Below are 22,941 nucleotides of genomic sequence, written 5' to 3' on the forward strand. Positions count from 1 at the left end.
TCAGGCTGTAACACAACAAAAGGTGGAATAAGTCAATGGGTATGAATACTTTCTGAAGGCACTGTACACACACTTTATACAAACACACACGCTAGATTCACTACTCGACTGTACACCATGCAAACTGGCACTGCCTGGGGCAGGAGAAGAACAACCTACATATCGACACAGGTACCCTAGACCTATACCAACTGCCCCATTCAATCAAATCTGCCAACCTTAAAGCCATGCGTAGCCCATGTGGAATTGGGGATTCATAAGGAACATCATTTAATGTATGTAGAATGTAATCATCTTTTCTTGTTTGATCTATTTGGTATAAATTAACACAGCCCACAGTATGCATGTTTTAATAATGAAATGTAAATTTCTACTGATTGTCCTCAGAGTGATGTAATCATCCATGTGTGAAGTACTAACCTCATATGGTAATATATTATACATCTAATTATTTATATAATTTAGAATTAACCTAATATGCGGCCCAATGGTAATTTACACCTCGGAAACACGGAATACCTCGACTGCTAAATCACCAAATAGGAGCCAAAATCTGTAAAATAGCAGTCAAAATCTGTATATAGCAGCCAAACATGTAAATAGCAGCTAAATCTGTAAAATAGCAGCCAAATCTGTAAAATAGCAGCCAAATCTGTAAAATAGCAGCCAAAATCTGTAAAATAGCAGCCAAATCTGTAAAATAGCAGCCGAAATCTGTAAAATAGCAGCCAAATCTATAAAATATCAGCCAAAATCTATAAAATAGCAGCCAAAATCTGTAAAATAGCAGCCAAAATCTGTAAAATAGCAGCCAAAATCTATAAAATAGCAGCTAAAATCTGTAAAATAGCAGCCAAAATCTATAAAATAGCAGCCAAATCTGTAAAATAGCAGCCAAATCTATAAAATAGCAGCCAAAGTCTATAAAATAGCAGCCAAAATCTGTAAAATAGCAGCCAAAATCTATAAAATAGCAGCCAAAATCTGTAAAATAGCAGCCAAAATCTATAAAATAGCAGCCAAAATCTATAAAATAGCAGCCAAATCTGTAAAATAGCAGCCAAATCTGTAAAATAGCAGCCAAAATCTGTAAAATAGCAGCCAAAATCTATAAAAAAGCAGCCAAAATCTGTAAAATAGCAGCCAAAATCTATAAAATAGCAGCCAAAATCTATAAAATAGCAGCCAAAATCTATAAAATAGCAGCCAAAATCTATAAAATAGCAGCCAAATCTGTAAAATAGCAGCCAAATCTGTAAAATAGCAGCCAAAATCTGTAAAATAGCAGCCAAAATCTGTAAAATAGCAGCCAAAATCTGTAAAATAGCAGCCAAATGTTTTTATTTATTTAATTTTTACCTTTATTTTACTAGGCAAGTCAGTTAAGAACAAATTCTTATTTTCAATGACGGCCTAGGAACAGTGGGTTAACTGCCTGTTCAGGGGCAGAACGACAGATTTGTACCTTGTCAGCTCGGGATTCGAACTTGCAACCTTTCGGTTACTAGTCCAACGCTCTAACCACTAGGCTACCCTGCCGCCAAAATCTGTAAAATAGCAGCCAAAATCTATAAAATAGCAGCCAAAATCTGTAAAATAGCAGCCAAAATCTGTAAAATAGCAGCCAAAATCTGTAAAATAGCAGCCAAAATCTGTAAAATAGCAGCCAAAATCTGTAAAATAGCAGCCAAAATCTGTAAAATAGCAGCCAAAATCTGTAAAATAGCAGCCAAATGTTTTTATTTATTTAATTTTTACCTTTATTTTACTAGGCAAGTCAGTTAAGAACAAATTCTTATTTTCAATGACGGCCTAGGAACAGTGGGTTAACTGCCTGTTCAGGGGCAGAACGACAGATTTGTACCTTGTCAGCTCGGGATTCGAACTTGCAACCTTTCGGTTACTAGTCCAACGCTCTAACCACTAGGCTACCCTGCCGCCAAAATCTGTAAAATAGCAGCCAAAATCTATAAAATAGCAGCCAAAATCTGTAAAATAGCAGCCAAAATCTGTAAAATAGCAGCCAAAATCTGTAAAATAGCAGCCAAAATCTATAAAATAGCAGCCAAAATCTGTAAAATAGCAGCCAAAATCTGTAAAATAGCAGCCAAAATCTGTAAAATAGCAGCCAAATCTGTAAAATAGCAGCCAAATCTATAAAATAGCAGCCAAATTATAAAATAGCAGCCAAATCTATAAAATAGCAGCCTAATCTGTAAAATATCAGCCAAAATCTATAAAATAGCAGCCAAAATCTATAAAATATCAGCCAAAATCTATAAAATATCAGCCAAAATCTATAAAATAGCAGCCAAAATCTATAAAATAGCAGGCAAATCTGTAAAATAGCAGCCAAAATCTGTAAAATAGCAGCCAAATCTGTAAAATAGCAGCCAAAATCTATAAAATAGCAGGCAAAATCTATAAAATAGCAGCCAAATCTGTAAAATAGCAGGCAAATCTGTAAAATAGCAGCCAAATCTATAAAATAGCAGCCAAAATCTATAAAATAGCAGCCAAAATCTATAAAATAGCAGGCAAATCTGTAAAATAGCAGCCAAAATCTGTAAAATAGCAGCCTAAATCTATAAAATAGCAGCCAAAATCTATAAAATAGCAGCCAAATCTGTAAAATAGCAGCCAAATCTGTAAAATAGCAGCCAAAATCTGTAAAATAGCAGCCAAAATCTATAAAAAAGCAGCCAAAATCTGTAAAATAGCAGCCAAAATCTATAAAATAGCAGCCAAAATCTATAAAATAGCAGCCAAAATCTATAAAATAGCAGCCAAAATCTATAAAATAGCAGCCAAATCTGTAAAATAGCAGCCAAATCTGTAAAATAGCAGCCAAAATCTGTAAAATAGCAGCCAAAATCTGTAAAATAGCAGCCAAAATCTGTAAAATAGCAGCCAAATGTTTTTATTTATTTAATTTTTACCTTTATTTTACTAGGCAAGTCAGTTAAGAACAAATTCTTATTTTCAATGACGGCCTAGGAACAGTGGGTTAACTGCCTGTTCAGGGGCAGAACGACAGATTTGTACCTTGTCAGCTCGGGGATTCGAACTTGCAACCTTTCGGTTACTAGTCCAACGCTCTAACCACTAGGCTACCCTGCCGCCAAAATCTGTAAAATAGCAGCCAAAATCTATAAAATAGCAGCCAAAATCTGTAAAATAGCAGCCAAAATCTGTAAAATAGCAGCCAAAATCTGTAAAATAGCAGCCAAAATCTATAAAATAGCAGCCAAAATCTGTAAAATAGCAGCCAAAATCTGTAAAATAGCAGCCAAAATCTGTAAAATAGCAGCCAAATCTGTAAAATAGCAGCCAAATCTATAAAATAGCAGCCAAATTATAAAATAGCAGCCAAATCTATAAAATAGCAGCCTAATCTGTAAAATATCAGCCAAAATCTATAAAATAGCAGCCAAAATCTATAAAATATCAGCCAAAATCTATAAAATATCAGCCAAAATCTATAAAATAGCAGCCAAAATCTATAAAATAGCAGGCAAATCTGTAAAATAGCAGGCAAAATCTGTAAAATAGCAGGCAAAATCTGTAAAATAGCAGCCAAATCTGTAAAATAGCAGCCAAAATCTATAAAATAGCAGGCAAAATCTATAAAATAGCAGCCAAATCTGTAAAATAGCAGGCAAATCTGTAAAATAGCAGCCAAATCTATAAAATAGCAGCCAAAATCTATAAAATAGCAGCCAAAATCTATAAAATAGCAGGCAAATCTGTAAAATAGCAGCCAAATCTGTAAAATAGCAGCCAAATCTGTAAAATAGCAGCCAAATCTATAAAATAGCAGCCAAATCTATAAAATAGCAGCCAAATCTATAAAATAGCAGCATAATCTGTAAAATATCAGCCAAAATCTATAAAATAGCAGCCAAAATCTATAAAATAGCAGCCAAAATCTGTAAAATAGCAGCCAAAATCTGTAAAATAGCAGCCAAAATCTGTAAAATAGCAGCCAAAATCTATAAAATAGCAGCCAAAATCTGTAAAATAGCAGCCAAATCTGTAAAATAGCAGCCAAATCTATAAAATAGCAGCCAAATTATAAAATAGCAGCCAAATCTATAAAATAGCAGCCTAATCTGTAAAATATCAGCCAAAATCTATAAAATAGCAGCCAAAATCTATAAAATATCAGCCAAAATCTATAAAATATCAGCCAAAATCTATAAAATATCAGCCAAAATCTATAAAATAGCAGCCAAAATCTATAAAATAGCAGGCAAATCTGTAAAATAGCAGCCAAAATCTGTAAAATAGCAGCCAAATCTGTAAAATAGCAGCCAAAATCTATAAAATAGCAGGCAAAATCTATAAAATAGCAGCCAAATCTGTAAAATAGCAGGCAAATCTGTAAAATAGCAGCCAAATCTATAAAATAGCAGCCAAAATCTATAAAATAGCAGCCAAAATCTATAAAATAGCAGGCAAATCTGTAAAATAGCAGCCAAATCTGTAAAATAGCAGCCAAATCTGTAAAATAGCAGCCAAATCTATAAAATAGCAGCCAAATTATAAAATAGCAGCCAAATCTATAAAATAGCAGCATAATCTGTAAAATATCAGCCAAAATCTATAAAATAGCAGCCAAAATCTATAAAATATCAGCCAAAATCTATAAAATATCAGCCAAAATCTATAAAATAGCAGCCAAAATCTATAAAATAGCAGGCAAATCTGTAAAATAGCAGCCAAATCTGTAAAATAGCAGCCAAATCTGTAAAATAGCAGCCAAATCTGTAAAATAGCAGCCAAATCTATAAAATAGCAGCCAAATTATAAAATAGCAGCCAAATCTATAAAATAGCAGCCTAATCTGTAAAATAGCAGCCAAATCTGTAAAATAGCAGCCAAATCTATAAAATAGCAGCCAAATCTGTAAAATAGCAGCCAAATCTGTAAAATAGCAGCCAAATCTATAAAATAGCAGCCAAATTATAAAATAGCAGCCAAATCTATAAAATAGCAGCCTAATCTGTAAAATAGCAGCCAAATCTGTAAAATAGCAGCCAAATCTATAAAATAGCAGCCAAATCTGTAAAATAGCAGCCAAATCTATAAAATAGCAGCCTAATCTGTAAAATATCAGCCAAAATCTATAAAATAGCAGCCAAAATCTATAAAATATCAGCCAAAATCTATAAAATATCAGCCAAAATCTATAAAATAGCAGCCAAAATCTATAAAATAGCAGGCAAATCTGTAAAATAGCAGCCAAATCTGTAAAATAGCAGCCAAAATCAAGTCTGTATTTTGTAACTTAAGCAACATGCCCACCTTCCCGTAGCCATGTACCACACTTCTGGTTCATTTTAGTTTTGGAAACACCTCTTGGTAAATTCCACTCGTGGTGGGAAAGACTGCGACATCCACCTCCAAAACACCAGATGAGGTCAGTGACACGCTGTCATCTAACGTTCCGTGTTCCAGATCAACAACCGATGAGTCTTATTAACCAAATCACAATTTGTCATAAATTGCAGTCCATTTGTAGCAGAGCACTTAACGGGATGTAAGGGTCTCTAAGCCAGCCAAATTAGTACCATGGAGGCAGTGACTCTCACTGCTCTGTGCTGTGTTTAGTCCTTTGATCATCACAGTCCGTGTCATATGTCATGGTAGGAGTAAGGGCTGTAAGGGGCGGCCCCCAACGGTAACGTTTTGCACTTCTCACCACTGTTCTAACCCCGCATCAGATGGAAGGTGGTGGGCTTTCATGTGACCAGCGACCCCCACGTCACATTTACCGTCTCTAAGTGGTCCTCGGACTCTCACTCACACGGAGGGACAACACACACACACTGACGTTCTCTCACACACACACACACACACACACACACACACACACACACACACACACACACACACACACACACACACACACACACACACACACACACGCACACGCGCGCACACACAATAGAGAGAGAGCCCATTTCTTGACCACAGTCAGTTCCCTAAAATCCAATCTGTGTATAGGAGACGTCGTGTGGTCAGATGAAACTAATTGTTACTTTACAGACTGGGGCCGTAAATAGTCAGACCTGTCTCTGAGAGAGAGGGTTCTGGGCTACAGTCTGGTACTTTACACAGGCAGCCCTATTCTGATTGTTTTCCCAATTATTTGCAAAAGAGCTGATCTGATTGGTCTAAAGACTAATTAGTAAGAAAAAAAAACCCTAGCATAAGGAGTGTACTCACTTCCGGGGTTCTCTCCGATGCTGCTGTGTTTTCCATTCCAGTACCAGAGCAGTAACGTGGCGTCTCTGGAGCCTGACAGGACGTAGCAGTCCCCTCCGATGTACGACTCAGACCTGGCCAGACACGTCACCACGTCACGGTGACCAAACACTATCTGGGTCAGCTTCCCTGGAAACACACACACCATATGAGCCACAGCCCTGATTTTTATTCTAGTTATGAAATATTAAAATACAGTATCAATTTATTTTACTGTACTTGATGTACTGTATTTGGCACATGACATGCAAGCTACACAATTTACAGTAGTATTACAGCAACAACACTAATAGCAAGCGTTCTAAAATAACATGTATAAAACTGTCATTAACATAGAATGTCTCAATATTCCATCATATAAACCATCTACTTGCAAACAAATGTGCTGAGCAAAAAAACACACTCTCTGAACCATTAATATACCTGCATGTGTTTGCTGGAGTAAAAACACACTCTCTGAACCATTAATAATATACCTAGTTGTTGCATGTGCCTGCTGGAGTAAAAACACACTCTCTGAACCATTAATATACCTAGTTGTTGCATGTGCCTGCTGGAGTAAAAACACACTCTCTGAACCATTAATATACCTGCATGTGTCTGCTGGAGTAAAAACACACTCTCTGAACCATTAATATACCTGCATGTGTCTGCTGGAGTAAAAACACACTCTCTGAACCATCAATATACCTAGTTGTTGCATGTGTCTGCTGGAGTAAAAACACACTCTCTGAACCATTAATATACCTAGTTGTTGCATGTGCCTGATGGAGTAAAAACACACTCTCTGAAACATTAATATACCTAGTTGTTGCATGTGTCTGCTGGAGTAAAAACACACTCTCTGAACCATTAATATACCTGCATGTGTCTGCTGGAGTAAAAACACACTCTCTGAAACATTAATATACCTGCATGTGTCTGCTGGAGTAAAAACACACTCTCTGAACCATTAATATACCTAGTTGTTGCATGTGTCTGCTGGAGTAAAAACACACTCTCTGAACCATTAATATACCTAGTTGTTGCATGTGCCTGATGGAGAAAAAACACACTCTCTGAAACATTAATATACCTAGTTGTTGCATGTGTCTGCTGGAGTAAAAACACACTCTCTGAAACATTAATATACCTAGTTGTTGCATGTGTCTGCTGGAGTAAAAACACACTCTCTGAACCATTAATATACCTGCATGTGTCTGCTGGAGTAAAAACACACTCTCTGAACGATTAATATACCTGCATGTGCCTGCTGTCTTAACTACTGTACACCTTCCAGATGAGCTCACAGCCTCACACTGATTTTCAAAGCAGTGTAAATATCTTCTCTTGGTGTTTGTGTGCGCACGTGTGTAATTGCTGTCAGATTGCAGGCCCATAGTAACAGCACCACGGCTGTCTAACAGGCCTTACCCTCGTCATACTGTGACCTCTACAGTGAGTCAGTGAATATTTATCTAGTATTGCAGACACACTTCACTGTTCTGTAACCCAGGGTGCATTTCTGTCTGGGTGTGAGCTTCACTGTCTGTTTCATAATGACCTTTTATCTGGATAAAGAGAGGGATAATTGTGTGTGTGTCCACGTGCGTAGTCTGGCTCAGCTTCTTACAGACACAGTTAACCAAGACATCATAGCTATGTAATATTAAAAATGTCTGACAGTTCATATATACACTAGAAAATAATTATAGATTAATTTCGGCACAGTGCAGGAACTATGCCAAATCTAAGACTTCATTCTAAGTGGGTATGTGGGTAACGTGACGTGGGTGTTACAGGTTTTAAGTATCTAAAACATTCTCAAATTGATTGTGAAGCTTAACAAAGTCACTTGTAGATGATTTGAGGTGAAACAATGCTAATATCAGTCCCATGGATGAATGGTAATTGTGCCACAAATGCTAAAACATAAGTATGGATTGGTGTTATACCTTGTCCATAGACGGCTTTCAGGGTAAGGAAACCAATATGTAATTTGGGCAAACTATCCCTTTAAATACACCCCCACCCACTTCAATTTCAGATTACATTCAATCAACAGGGCACTATGAGCAAGGTGGGGAGGGAGGAGAGTGTCGCTGTTTCCAAATCAAGTGTTGTAAATTGATCAAATCAATCCTATTCTTTAACGTGGGGGGCTACAGGGAGCAGGACAGCTGCTGTTGAACGAGTGTAAGATTAAAACTGTGTTTGTGTTCCGGTCGCACACCCCTGAGACAGACACACAATGGTCTCTCTCTTCCCCGACTCTCGCCCCCCCCCCCTTTACAGGAGATGGAGAGATAGAGAGCTTCTGCCTTTCAAAATTGAATCAGAGGCCTTTTGTAGATCTCCAGAGTGGTTCTGAATGGGGTTGTAGATGAGAGCTGGGGGATAGAGACGGGGCCGAGAAATATAGAGACTGAGCCGGGATATATAGAGACGGAGCTGGGATATATAGAGATGGAGCTGGGATATACAGAATATATAGAGACGGAGCTGGGATATATAGAATATATAGAGATGGAGCTGGGATATATAGAATATATAGAGATGGAGCTGGGATATACAGAATATATAGAGATGGAGCTGGGATATACAGAATATATAGAGATGGAGCTGGGATATACAGAATATATAGAGATGGAGCTGGGATATACAGAATATATAGAGATGGAGCTGGGATATATAGAATATATAGAGATGGAGCTGGGATATACAGAATATATAGAGATGGAGCTGGGATATACAGAATATATAGAGATGGAGCTGGGATATACAGAATATATAGAGATGGAGCTGGGATATATAGAATATATAGAGACGGAGCCGGGATATATAGAGACGGAGCCGGGATATATAGAGATGGAGCTGGGATATACAGAATATATAGAGATGGAGCTGGGATATACAGAATATATAGAGATGGAGCTGGGATATACAGAATATATAGAGATGGAGCTGGGATATATAGAATATATAGAGACGGAGCCGGGATATATAGAGACGGAGCCGGGATATATAGAGACGGAGCCGGGATATATAGAGACGGAGCAGGATATATAGAGACGGAGCCGGGATATATAGAATATATAGAGACGGAGCCGGGATATATAGAATATATAGAGACGGAGCCGGGATATATAGAGATGGAGCTGGGATATACAGAATATATAGAGATGGAGCTGGGATATACAGAATATATAGAGATGGAGCTGGGATATACAGAATATATAGAGATGGAGCTGGGATATACAGAATATATAGAGACGGAGCCGGGATATACAGAACATATAGAGACGGAGCTGGGATATACAGAATATATAGAAACGGAACTGGGATATACAGAATATTAAGAGACGGAGCTGGGATATATAGAATATATAGAGACGGAGCTGGGATATATAGAGACGGAGCCGGGATATATAGAGACGGAGCCGGGATATATAGAGACGGAGCCGGGATATATAGAGACGGAGCAGGGATATATAGAGACGGAGCCGGGATATATAGAGACGGAGCCGGGATATATAGAGACGGAGCAGGGATATATAGAGACGGAGCCGAGATATATAGAGACGGAGCCGGGATATATAGAGACGGAGCCGGGATATATAGAGACGGAGCCGGGATATATAGAGACGGAGCAGGGATATATAGAGACGGAGCCGGGATATATAGAGACGGAGCCGGGATATATAGAGACGGAGCAGGGATATATAGTGACGGAGCTGGGATATATAGAGACGGAGCCGGGATAAATAATGACGGAGCCGGGATATATAGAGACGGAGCCGGGATATATAGAGACGGAGCCGGGATATATAGAGACGGAGCTGGGATATATAGAGACGGAGCCGGGATATATAGTGTCGGAGCCGGCGGGATATATAGAGACGGAGCCGGGATAAATAATGACGGAGCCGGGATATATAGAGACGGAGCCGGGATATATAGAGACGGAGCCGGGATAAATAATGACGGAGCAGGGATATATAGAGACGGAGCCGGGATATATAGAGACGGAGCCGGGATATATAGTGTCGGAGCCGGCCGGGATATATAGTGTCGGAGCCGGCCGGGATATATAGAGACGGAGCCGGGATAAATAATGACGGAGCCGGGATATATAGTGTCGGAGCCGGCCGGGATATATAGAGACGGAGCCGGGATATATAGAGACGGAGCCGGGATATATAGAGATGGAGCTGGGATATATAGAGACGGAGCCGGGATAAATAGTGACGGAGCCGGGATATATTGAGACGGAGCCGGGATAAATAGAGACGGAGCCGGGATATATAGAGACGGAGCCGGGATATATAGTGGCGGAGCCGGGATATATAGAGACGGAGCCGGGATATATAGAGACGGAGCCGGGATATATAGAGACGGAGCCGGGATATATAGAGACGGAGCCGGGATATATAGAGACGGAGCCGGGATATATAGAGACGGAGCCGGGATATATAGAGACGGAGCCGGGATATATAGAGACGGAGCCGGGATATATAGAGACGGAGCCGGGATATATAGAGACGGAGCCGGGATATATAGAGACGGAGCTGGGATATATAGAGACGGAGCCGGGATATATAGTGGCGGAGCTGGGATATATAGAGACGGAGCCGGGATATATAGTGGCGGAGCCGGGATATATAGAGACGGAGCCGGGATATATAGTGGCGGAGCCGGGATATATAGAGACGGAGCCGGGATATATAGAGACGGAGCCGGGATATATAGAGACGGAGCAGGATATATAGTGGCGGAGCCGGGATATATAGAGACGGAGCCGGGATATATAGAGACGGAGCCGGGATATATAGAGACGGAGCCGGGATAAATAGACGGAGCTGGGATATATAGAGACGGAGCCGGGATATATAGAGACGGAGCCGGGATATATAGAGACGGAGCTGGGATATATAGAGACGGAGCTGGGATATATAGAGACGGAGCTGGGATATATAGAGACGGAGCTGGGATATATAGAGACGGAGCTGGGATATATAGAGACGGAGCTGGGATATATAGAGACGGAGCCGGGATATATTGAGACGGAGCCGGGATATATAGAGACGGAGCCGGGATATATAGAGACGGAGCCGGGATATATAGAATATATAGAGACGGAGCCGGGATATACAGAATATATAGAGACGGAGCCGGGATATATAGTGGCGGAGCCGGGATATATAGAGACGGAGCCGGGATATATAGTGACGGAGCCGGGATATATAGAGACGGAGCCGGGATATATAGAATATATAGAGACGGAGACGGGATATATAGAGACGGAGCCGGGATATATAGAGACGGAGCCGGGATATATAGAGACGGAGCCGGGATATATAGAATATATAGAGACGGAGACGGGATATATGGAGACGGAGCCGGGATATATAGTGGCGGAGCTGGGATATATAGAGACGGAGCCGGGATATATAGAATATATAGAGACGGAGCCGGGATATATAGAGACGGAGCCGGGATATATAGAGACGGAGCCGGGATATATAGAGACGGAGCCGGGATATATAGAGACGGAGACGGGATATATAGAGACGGAGCCGGGATATATAGAGACGGAGCCGGGATATACAGAGATGGAGCCGGGATATATAGAGACAGAGCCGGGATATATAGAGACGGAGCCGGGATATATAGAGACGGAGCCGGGTCGGGATATATAGAGACGGAGCCGGGATATATAGAATATATAGAGACGGAGCCGGGATATATAGAGACGGAGCCGGGATATATAGAGACGGAGCCGGGATATATAGAGACGGAGCCGGGATATATAGAGACGGAGCCGGGATATATAGAGACGGAGCCGGGATATATAGAGACGGAGCTGGGATATATAGAGACGGAGCCGGGATATATAGAATATATAGAGACGGAGCCGGGATATATAGAGACGGAGCCGGGATATATAGTGGCAGAGCCGGGATATATAGAGACGGAGCCGGGATATATAGTGACGGAGCCGGGATATATAGAGACGGAGCCGGGATATATAGAATATATAGAGGCGGAGCCGGGATATATAGAGACGGAGCCGGGATATATAGAATATATAGAGACGGAGCCGGGATATATAGAGACGGAGCCGGGATATATAGAGACGGAGCCGGGATATATAGAGACGGAGCCGGGATATATAGAGACGGAGCCGGGATATATAGAGACGGAGCCGGGATATATAGAGACGGAGCCGAGATATAGAGAGACGGAGCCGGGATATACAGAGATGGAGCCGGGATATATAGAATATATAGAGATGGAGCCGGGATATATAGAATATATAGAGACTGAGACGTGATATATAGAGACGGAGCCGGGATATAGAGAGACGGAGCCGGGATATATAGAATATATAGAGACGGAGCCGGGATATACAGAATATATAGAGACGGAGCTGGGATATATAGTGGCGGAGCCGGGATATATAGTGGCGGAGCCGGGATATATAGTGGCGGAGCCGGGATATATAGAGACGGAGCCGGGATATATAGTGGCGGAGCCGGGATATATAGAGACGGAGCCGGGATATATAGTGACGGAGCCGGGATATATAGTGGCGGAGCCGGGATATATAGTGACGGAGCCGGGATATATAGTGACGGAGCCGGGATATATAGTGACGGAGCCGGGATATATAGTGGCGGAGCCGGGATATATAGAGACGGAGCCGGGATATATAGTGGCGGAGCCGGGATATATAGAGACGGAGCCGGGATATATAGTGACGGAGCCGGGATATATAGTGGCGGAGCCGGGATATATAGTGACGGAGCCGGGATATATAGTGACGGAGCCGGGATATATAGTGACGGAGCCGGGATATATAGTGGCGGAGCCGGGATATATAGTGGCGGAGCCGGGATATATAGTGACGGAGCCGGGATATATAGTGGCGGAGCCGGGATATATAGTGACGGAGCCGGGATATATAGTGGCGGAGCCGGGATATATAGTGACGGAGCCGGGATATATAGTGACGGAGCAGGATATATAGTGACGGAGCCGGGATATATAGTGGCGGAGCCGGGATATATAGAGACGGAGCCAGGATATATAGTGGCGGAGCCGGGATATATAGTGATATAGTGGCGGAGCCGGGATATATAGTGACGGAGCAGGATATATAGTGGCGGAGCCGGGATATATAGAGACGGAGCCGGGATATATAGTGACGGAGCCGGGATATATAGTGACGGAGCCGGGATATATAGAGACGGAGCAGGATATATAGTGGCGGAGCCGGGATATAGAGACGGAGCAGGATATATAGTGACGGAGCCGGGATATATAGTGGCGGAGCCGGGATATATAGTGACGGAGCCGGGATATATAGTGACGGAGCCGGGATATATAGTGACGGAGCCGGGATATATAGTGGCGGAGCCGGGATATATAGTGACGGAGCCGGGATATATAGTGACGGAGCCGGGATATATAGTGACGGAGCCGGGATATATAGTGGCGGAGCCGGGATATATAGTGACGGAGCCGGGATATATAGTGACGGAGCCGGGATATATAGTGGCGGAGCCGGGATATATAGTGACGGAGCCGGGATATATAGAGACGGAGCCGGGATATATAGTGACGGAGCGGGATATATAGTGACGGAGCGGGATATATAGTGACGGAGCGGGATATATAGTGGCGGAGCCGGGATATATAGTGACGGAGCAGGATATATAGTGACGGAGCCGGGATATATAGTGACGGAGCGGGATATATAGTGGCGAGCCGGGATATATAGTGACGGAGCCGGGATATATAGTGACGGAGCCGGGATATATAGTGGCGGAGCCGGGATATATAGTGACGGAGCCGGGATATATAGAGACGGAGCAGGGATATATAGTGACGGAGCCGGGATATATAGAGACGGAGCCGGGATATATAGAGACGGAGCCGGGATATATTGAGACGGAGCCGGGATATATAGAGACGGAGCCGGGATATATAGAGACGGAGCCGGGATATATAGAATATATAGAGACGGAGCCGGGATATACAGAATATATAGAGACGGAGCCGGGATATATAGTGGCGGAGCCGGGATATATAGAGACGGAGCCGGGATATATAGTGGCGGAGCCGGGATATATAGAGACGGAGCCGGGATATATAGAGACGGAGCCGGGATATATAGAGACGGAGCCGGGATATATAGAGACGGAGCCGGGATATATAGAGACGGAGCCGGGATATATAGAATATATAGAGACGGAGACGGGATATATAGAGACGGAGCCGGGATATGGAGAGACGGAGCCGGGATATATAGAATATATAGAGACGGAGACGGGATATATAGAGACGGAGCCGGGATATATAGAGACGGAGCCGGGATATATAGAGACGGAGCTGGGATATATAGAGACGGAGCCGGGATATATAGAGACGGAGCCGGGATATATAGAATATATAGAGACGGAGATGGGATATATAGAGACGGAGCCGGGATATATAGTGGCGGAGCTGGGATATATAGAGACGGAGCCGGGATATATAGAGACGGAGCCGGGATATATAGAGACGGAGCCGGGATATATAGAATATATAGAGACGGAGACGGGATATATAGAGACGGAGCCGGGATATATAGAGACGGAGCCGGGATATATAGAGACGGAGCCGGGATATATAGTGGCGGAGCTGGGATATATAGAGACGGAGCCGGGATATATAGAGATGGAGCCGGGATATATAGAGACGGAGCAGGGATATATAGAGACGGAGCCGGGATATATAGAGACGGAGCCGGGATATATAGAGACGGAGCCGGGATAAATAGAGACGGAGCCGGGATATATAGAGACGGAGCCGGGATATATAGTGGCGGAGCAGGGATATATAGTGGCGGAGCCGGGATATATAGAGACGGAGCCGGGATATATAGAGACGGAGCCGGGATATATAGAATATATAGAGGCGGAGCCGGGATATATAGAGACGGAGCCGGGATATATAGTGGCGGAGCCGGGATATATAGAATATATAGAGACGGAGCCGGGATATATAGTGGCGGAGCCGGGATATATAGAATATATACAGACGGAGCCGGGATATATAGAGACGGAGCCGGGATATATAGTGGCAGAGCCGGGATATATAGAGACGGAGCCGGGATATATAGAATATATAGAGGCGGAGCCGGGATATATAGAGACGGAGCCGGGATATATAGTGACGGAGCCGGGATATATAGAGACGGAGCCGGGATATATAGAATATATAGAGGCGGAGCCGGGATATATAGAGACGGAGCCGGGATATATAGAGATGGAGCCGGGATATATAGAGACGGAGCCGGGATATATAGAGGCGGAGCCGGGATATATAGAGACGGAGCCGGGATATATAGAATATATAGAGGCGGAGCCGGGATATATAGAGACGGAGCCGGGATATATAGAATATATAGAGGCGGAGCCGGGATATATAGAGACGGAGCCGGGATATATAGAGACGGAGCCGGGATATATAGTGGCGGAGCCGGGATATATAGAATATATAGAGGCGGAGCCGGGATATATAGAGACGGAGCCGGGATATATAGAGACGGAGCCGGGATATATAGAGGCGGAGCCGGGATATATAGAGACGGAGCCGGGATATATAGAATATATAGAGGCGGAGCCGGGATATATAGAGACGGAGCCGGGATATATAGAATATATAGAGGCGGAGCCGGGATATATAGAGACGGAGCCGGGATATATAGAGACGGAGCCGGGATATATAGTGGCGGAGCCGGGATATATAGAATATATAGAGACGGAGCCGGGATATATAGTGGCGGAGCCGGGATATATAGAATATATAGAGACGGAGCCGGGATATATAGAGACGGAGCCGGGATATATAGAGACGGAGCCGGGATATATAGTGGCAGAGCCGGGATATATAGAGACGGAGCCGGGATATATAGTGACGGAGCCGGGATATATAGAGACGGAGCCGGGATATATAGAATATATAGAGGCGGAGCCGGGATATATAGAGACGGAGCCGGGATATATAGAATATATAGAGACGGAGCCGGGATATATAGAATATATAGAGACGGAGCCGGGATATATAGAATATATAGAGGCGGAGCCGGGATATATAGAGACGGAGCCGGGATATATAGAATATATAGAGACGGAGCCGGGATATATAGTGACGGAGCCGGGATATATAGAGACGGAGCAGGGATATATAGTGACGGAGCTGGGATATATAGAGACGGAGCTGGGATATATAGAGACGGAGCCGGGATATATAGAGACGGAGCCGGGATATATAGAGACGGAGCCGGGATATATAGAGACGGAGCCGGGATATATAGAGACGGAGCTGGGATATATAGAGACGGAGACGGGATATGGAGAGACGGAGCCGGGATATATAGAGACGGAGCCGGGATATATAGAGACGGAGCTGGGATATATAGAGACGGAGCCGAGATATATAGAGACGGAGCCGGGATATATAGAGACGGAGCCGGGATATATAGAGACGGAGCCGGGATATATAGAGACGGAGCCGGGATATATAGAGACGGAGCCGGGATATATAGAGACGGAGCCGGGATATATAGAGACGGAGCTGGGATATATAGAGACGGAGCCGGGATATATAGAGACGGAGCCGGGATATATAGAGACGGAGCCGGGATATATAGAGACGGAGCCGGGATATATAGAGACGGAGCCGGGATATATAGAGACGGAGCCGGGATATATAGAATATATAGAGACGGAGACGGGATATATAGAGACGGAGCCGGGATATGGAGAGACGGAGCCGGGATATATAGAGACGGAGCCGGGATATATAGAATATATAGAGGCGGAGCCGGGATATATAGAGACGGAGCCGGGATATATAGAATATATAGAGGCGGAGCCGGGATATATAGAGACGGAGACGGGATATATAGAGACGGAGCCGGGATATATAGAGACGGAGCCGGGATATATAGAGACGGAGCCGGGATATATAGAGACGGAGCCGGGATATATAGAGACGGAGCCGGGATATATAGAATATATAGAGGCGGAGCCGGGATATATAGAGACGGAGACGGGATATATAGAGACGGAGCCGGGATATATAGTGGCGGAGCTGGGATATATAGAGACGGAGCCGGGATATATAGAATATATAGAGACGGAGACGGGATATATAGAGACGGAGCCGGGATATATAGAATATATAGAGACGGAGACGGGATATATAGAGACGGAGCCGGGATATATAGTGGCGGAGCTGGGATATATAGAGACGGAGCCGGGATAAATAGAGACGGAGCCGGGATATATAGAGACGGAGCCGGGATATATAGTGGCGGAGCAGGGATATATAGTGGTGGAGCCGGGATATATAGAGACGGAGCCGGGATATATAGAGACGGAGCCGGGATATATAGAATATATAGAGGCGGAGCCGGGATATATAGAGACGGAGCCGGGATATATAGTGGCGGAGCCGGGATATATAGAATATATAGAGACGGAGCCGGGATATATAGTGGCGGAGCCGGGATATATAGAATATATAGAGACGGAGCCGGGATATATAGAGACGGAGCCGGGATATATAGTGGCAGAGCCGGGATATATAGAGACGGAGCCGGGATATATAGTGACGGAGCCGGGATATAGAGACGGAGCGGGATATATAGTGACGGAGCCGGGATATATAGAGACGGAGCCGGGATATATAGAATATATAGAGGCGGAGCCGGGATATATAGAGACGGAGCCGGGATATATAGAGACGGAGCCGGGATATATAGAGACGGAGCCGGGATATATAGAGGCGGAGCCGGGATATATAGAGACGGAGCCGGGATATATAGAGACGGAGCAGGGATATATAGAATATATAGAGACGGAGCAGGGATATAGAATATATAGAGGCGGAGCCGGGATATATAGAGACGGGCCAGGATATATAGAATATATAGAGGCGGAGCCGGGATATATAGAGACGGAGCCGGGATATATAGAGACGGAGCCGGGATATATAGTGGCGGAGCCAGGATATATAGAATATATAGAGACGGAGCGGGATATATAGTGGCGGAGCCGGGATATATAGAATATATAGAGACGGAGCCGGGATATATAGAGACGGAGCCGGGATATATAGAGACGGAGCCGGGATATATAGTGGCAGAGCCGGGATATATAGAGACGGAGCCGGGATATATAGTGACGGAGCCGGGATATATAGAGACGGAGCCGGGATATATAGAATATATAGAGGCGGACCCGGGATATATAGAGACGGAGCGGGATATAGAGACGGAGCTGGGATATATAGAATATATAGAGACGGAGCCGGGATATATAGAATATATAGAGACGGAGCAGGATATATAGAGACGGAGCCGGGATATATAGAGACGGAGCCGGGATATATAGAGACGGAGCCGGGATATATAGAATATATAGAGACGGAGCAGGATATATAGAGACGGAGCAGGATATATAGAATATATAGAGACGGGAGCGGGATATATAGAGAGACGGAGCCGGGATATATAGAGACGGGAGGGATATATAGAATATATAGAGACGGAGCCGGGATATATAGAGACGGAGCCGGGATATATAGAGACGGAGCCGGGATATATAGAGACGGAGCCGGGATATATAGAATATATAGAGACGGAGCCGGGATATACAGAATATATAGAGACGGAGCCGGGATATATAGAGACGGAGCCAGGATATATAGAATATATAGAGACGGAGCGGGATATATAGAGACGGAGCCGGGATATATAGAGACGGAGCCGGGATATATAGAATATATAGAGGCGGAGCCGGGATATATAGAGGCGGAGCCGGGATATATAGAGACGGAGCCGGGATATATAGAATATATAGAGGCGGAGCCGGGATATATAGAGACGGAGCCAGGATATATAGTGGCGGAGCCGGGATATATAGTGGCAGAGCCGGGATATATAGAGACGGAGCCGGGATATATAGAGACGGAGCAGGATATATAGAGACGGAGCCGGGATATATAGAGACGGAGCCGGGATATATAGAGACGGAGCCGGGATATATAGAGACGGAGCCGGGATATATAGAGACGGGCCGGGATATATAGAATATATAGAGACGGAGCCGGGATATATAGAATATATAGAGGCGGAGCCGGGATATATAGAGACGGAGCCGGGATATATAGTGGCGGAGCGGGATATATAGTGGCAGAGCCGGGATATATAGAGACGGAGCAGGATATATAGAGACGGAGCCGGGATATATAGAGACGGAGCCGGGATATATAGAGACGGAGCCGGGATATATAGAGACGGAGCCGGGATATATAGAGACGGAGCCGGGATATATAGAATATATAGAGACGGAGCCGGGATATATAGAATATAGAGACGGAGCCGGGATATATAGAGACGGAGCCGGGATATATAGAATATATAGAGACGGAGCCGGGATATATAGAATATATAGAGACGGAGCCGGGATATATAGAATATATAGAGACGGAGCTGGGATATATAGAATATATAGAGACGGAGCCGGGATATATAGAATATATAGAGACGGAGCCGGGATATATAGAGACGGAGCCGGGATATATAGAGACGGAGCCGGGATATATAGAGACGGAGCCAGGGATATAGAGACGGAGCCGGGATATATAGTGGCGGAGCCGGGATATATAGAGACGGAGCCGGGATATATAGAGACGGAGCCGGGATATATAGAGACGGAGCCGGGATATATAGAGACGGAGCCGGGATATATAGAGACGGAGCAGGATATATAGTGGCGGAGCCGGGATATATAGAGACGGAGCCGGGATATATAGTGAGCGGAGAGCCGGGATATATAGAGACGGAGCCGGGATATATAGAGACGGAGCCGGATATATAGAGACGGAGCCGGGATATATAGAGCGGAGCCGGGATATAGAGACGGAGCCGGGATATATAGAGACGGAGCCGGGATATATAGAGACGGAGCAGGATATATAGAGACGGAGCCGGGATATATAGTGGCGGAGCCAGGATATATAGAGACGGAGCCGGGATATATGGCGGAGCCGGGATATATAGAGACAGGATATAGAGACGGAGCCGGGATATATAGAGCCGGGATATATAGAGCAGGATATATAGAGACGGGAGCCAGGATATATAGTGGCGGAGCCGGGATATATAGAGACGGAGCCGGGATATATAGTGGCGGAGCCGGGATATATAGAGACGGAGCCGGGATATATAGAGACGGAGCCGGGATATATAGTGGCGGAGCCGGGATATATAGAGACGGGGAGCGGATATATAGTGGCGGAGCCGGGATATATAGAGACGGAGCGGGATATATAGTGGCGGAGCCGGGATATATAGAGACGGAGCCGGGATATATAGAGACGGAGCAGGATATATAGAGACGGAGCGGGATATATAGAGACGGAGCCGGGATATATAGTGGCGGAGCCGGGATATATAGTGGCGGAGCCGGGGATATAGAGACGGAGCCGGGATATATAGAGACGGAGCCGGGATATATAGTGGCGGAGCCGGGATATATAGTGGCGGAGCCGGGATATATAGAGACGGAGCCGGGATATATAGAGACGGAGCCGGGATAAATAGTGAGAGATACCTACACCTACTATAAAGGCTGTACCTGGGTCAGTACAGTAAACAGGGCTCTAATGCGGCTATACCTACACCTACTATAAAGGCTGTACCTGGGTCAGTACAGTAAACAGGGCTCTAATGCGGCTATACCTACACCTACTATAAAGGCTGTACCTGGTTCAGTACAGTAAACAGGGCTCTGATGCGGCTATACCTACACCTACTATAAAGGCTGTACCTGGGTCAGTACAGTAAACAGGGCTCTAATGCGGCTATACCTACACCTACTATAAAGGCTGTACCTGGGTCAGTACAGTAAACAGGGCTCTGATGCGGCTATACCTACACCTACTATAAAGGCTGTACCTGGGTCAGTACAGTAAACAGGGCTCTGATGCGGCTATACCTACACCTACTATAAAGGCTGTACCTGGGTCAGTACAGTAAACAGGGCTCTAATGCGGCTATACCTACACCTACTATACAGGCTGTACCTGGGTCAGTACAGTAAACAGGGCTCTGATGCGGCTATACCTACACCTACTATAAAGGCTGTACCTGGGTCAGTACAGTAAACAGGGCTCTAATGCGGCTATACCTACACCTACTATAAAGGCTGTACCTGGGTCAGTACAGTAAACAGGGCTCTGATGCGGCTATACCTACACCTACTATAAAGGCTGTACCTGGGTCAGTACAGTAAACAGGGCTCTAATGCGGCTATACCTACACCTACTATAAAGGCTGTACCTGATGGATTAGGTGTCTTGTGGAAGGGCCGATGATTCGGGGCTGTGAAATGAATGGTGAAGTTAATAGGACACTGAATGACGCTCTAGAATAAGGGCTGTAATCGGGTCAGGGGAGAATACAGGCCTCTGATGGAACTATATTTGAAAGGCTGTACCTGGGTCAGTTGACTACAGAGCACTCAGAAGGGGTGTATTGCTACATCTGCATTGCTTGCTTTTTGGAGTTTTAGGCTGGATTTCTGTATAAGCACTTTGTGACATCTGCTGATGTAAAAAGGGCTTTATAAATACATTTGATTTGGGGTAGAGCAAAATACAAAAAAAGCTGTTCCTGAGTCAGAGAAACACACAGGACTCAGATGGAGCTGTGTTGTAAAGGCTGAATCAGTTGAGAACACTGGGCTCTGATGGGGTGAAGGGGAGTGAATAATGAGACTCTGAAGTTGCTCTAGATTCTAGAATAAGTACTGATTCTGAGTCAGTGATATATACACAGTCCTCATATAGATAGATCTATGTTGTAAGGGCTGTACTTCTGTAGCTCAGTTGGTAGAGCATGGCGCTTGTAACGCCAGGGTAGTGGGTTCGATTCCCGGGACCACCCATACGTAGAATGTATGCACACATGACTGTAAGTCGCTTTGGATAAAAGCGTCTGCTAAATGGCATATATTATTATTATTATTATTATTACTTTGAGTCAGAGAAGATGATAAGAATCTGTAGGGGCAATAAGTATAAAAACTGTGCCTGGGTCAGATTACTATATCGATGTCTTAATGAACAGATGCATAAGGGTAGTGGAGTGAATAGGACTCTGAAGTTACTCTACAATAAAGGTTGTACCTTGGTCAGTTGCCTATATAGAACTCTGTAGAGCAAATTTGTAAAGGCTGTACCTGAGTCAGTGGAATAGACGCGGAAGCTCTTGTCCCAGAAGCCACAGAGCAGGATGAAGCGGTTGTCTGCGGTGATGATGAAACACTGAGAGTGGATGTGAATGCTCTGGTCCAACAGGTCTGTGATCTGACGACGGTGGGTCCCCACGTTACTGGCTGGAGAGGGGAAGGAGAGGAGGAGGGAGGTGGAAGGATGAGGGGGGAGGAGAAGGAGGGAGAGAGGGAGGGAGAAAGGGAGAGGGAGTGGGGAGAGAGATGGGGAGAGGGATAGAGGGGTAGGGAGAGAGGGATAGAGGGGTAGGGAGAGAGGGAGGGGGATAAGGGAGGGAGAGAGATGGGGCGGGAGAGAGGGGTAGGGAGGAGGGACAGGGGAGGTGAGGAAGAGGGATAGAGG

At 44.4% G+C, this 22,941-nt stretch overlaps 1 protein-coding gene across 2 annotated transcripts in view; it reads right to left on the reverse strand.

Moving 5' to 3' along the window:
• The window catches only part of LOC118381187 (lipopolysaccharide-responsive and beige-like anchor protein), a 223,833-nt gene that overhangs the window by 16,289 nt on the left and 184,603 nt on the right, over window positions 1-22,941 (reverse strand). For both annotated transcript variants that reach the window (XM_052513987.1, XM_052513989.1), the window contains 2 exons: window positions 22,548-22,703; window positions 6,232-6,399 (listed from right to left, as the gene is read on the reverse strand). In XM_052513987.1, coding sequence (XP_052369947.1) covers window positions 6,232-6,399; window positions 22,548-22,703 — 324 coding nt within the window. The remainder of the gene's footprint in view (window positions 1-6,231; window positions 6,400-22,547; window positions 22,704-22,941) is intronic.

The sequence above is a fragment of the Oncorhynchus keta genome, unplaced genomic scaffold (genome assembly GCF_023373465.1).
Source record: "Oncorhynchus keta strain PuntledgeMale-10-30-2019 unplaced genomic scaffold, Oket_V2 Un_scaffold_14865_pilon_pilon, whole genome shotgun sequence".
Classification (NCBI taxonomy): domain Eukaryota; kingdom Metazoa; phylum Chordata; class Actinopteri; order Salmoniformes; family Salmonidae; genus Oncorhynchus; species Oncorhynchus keta.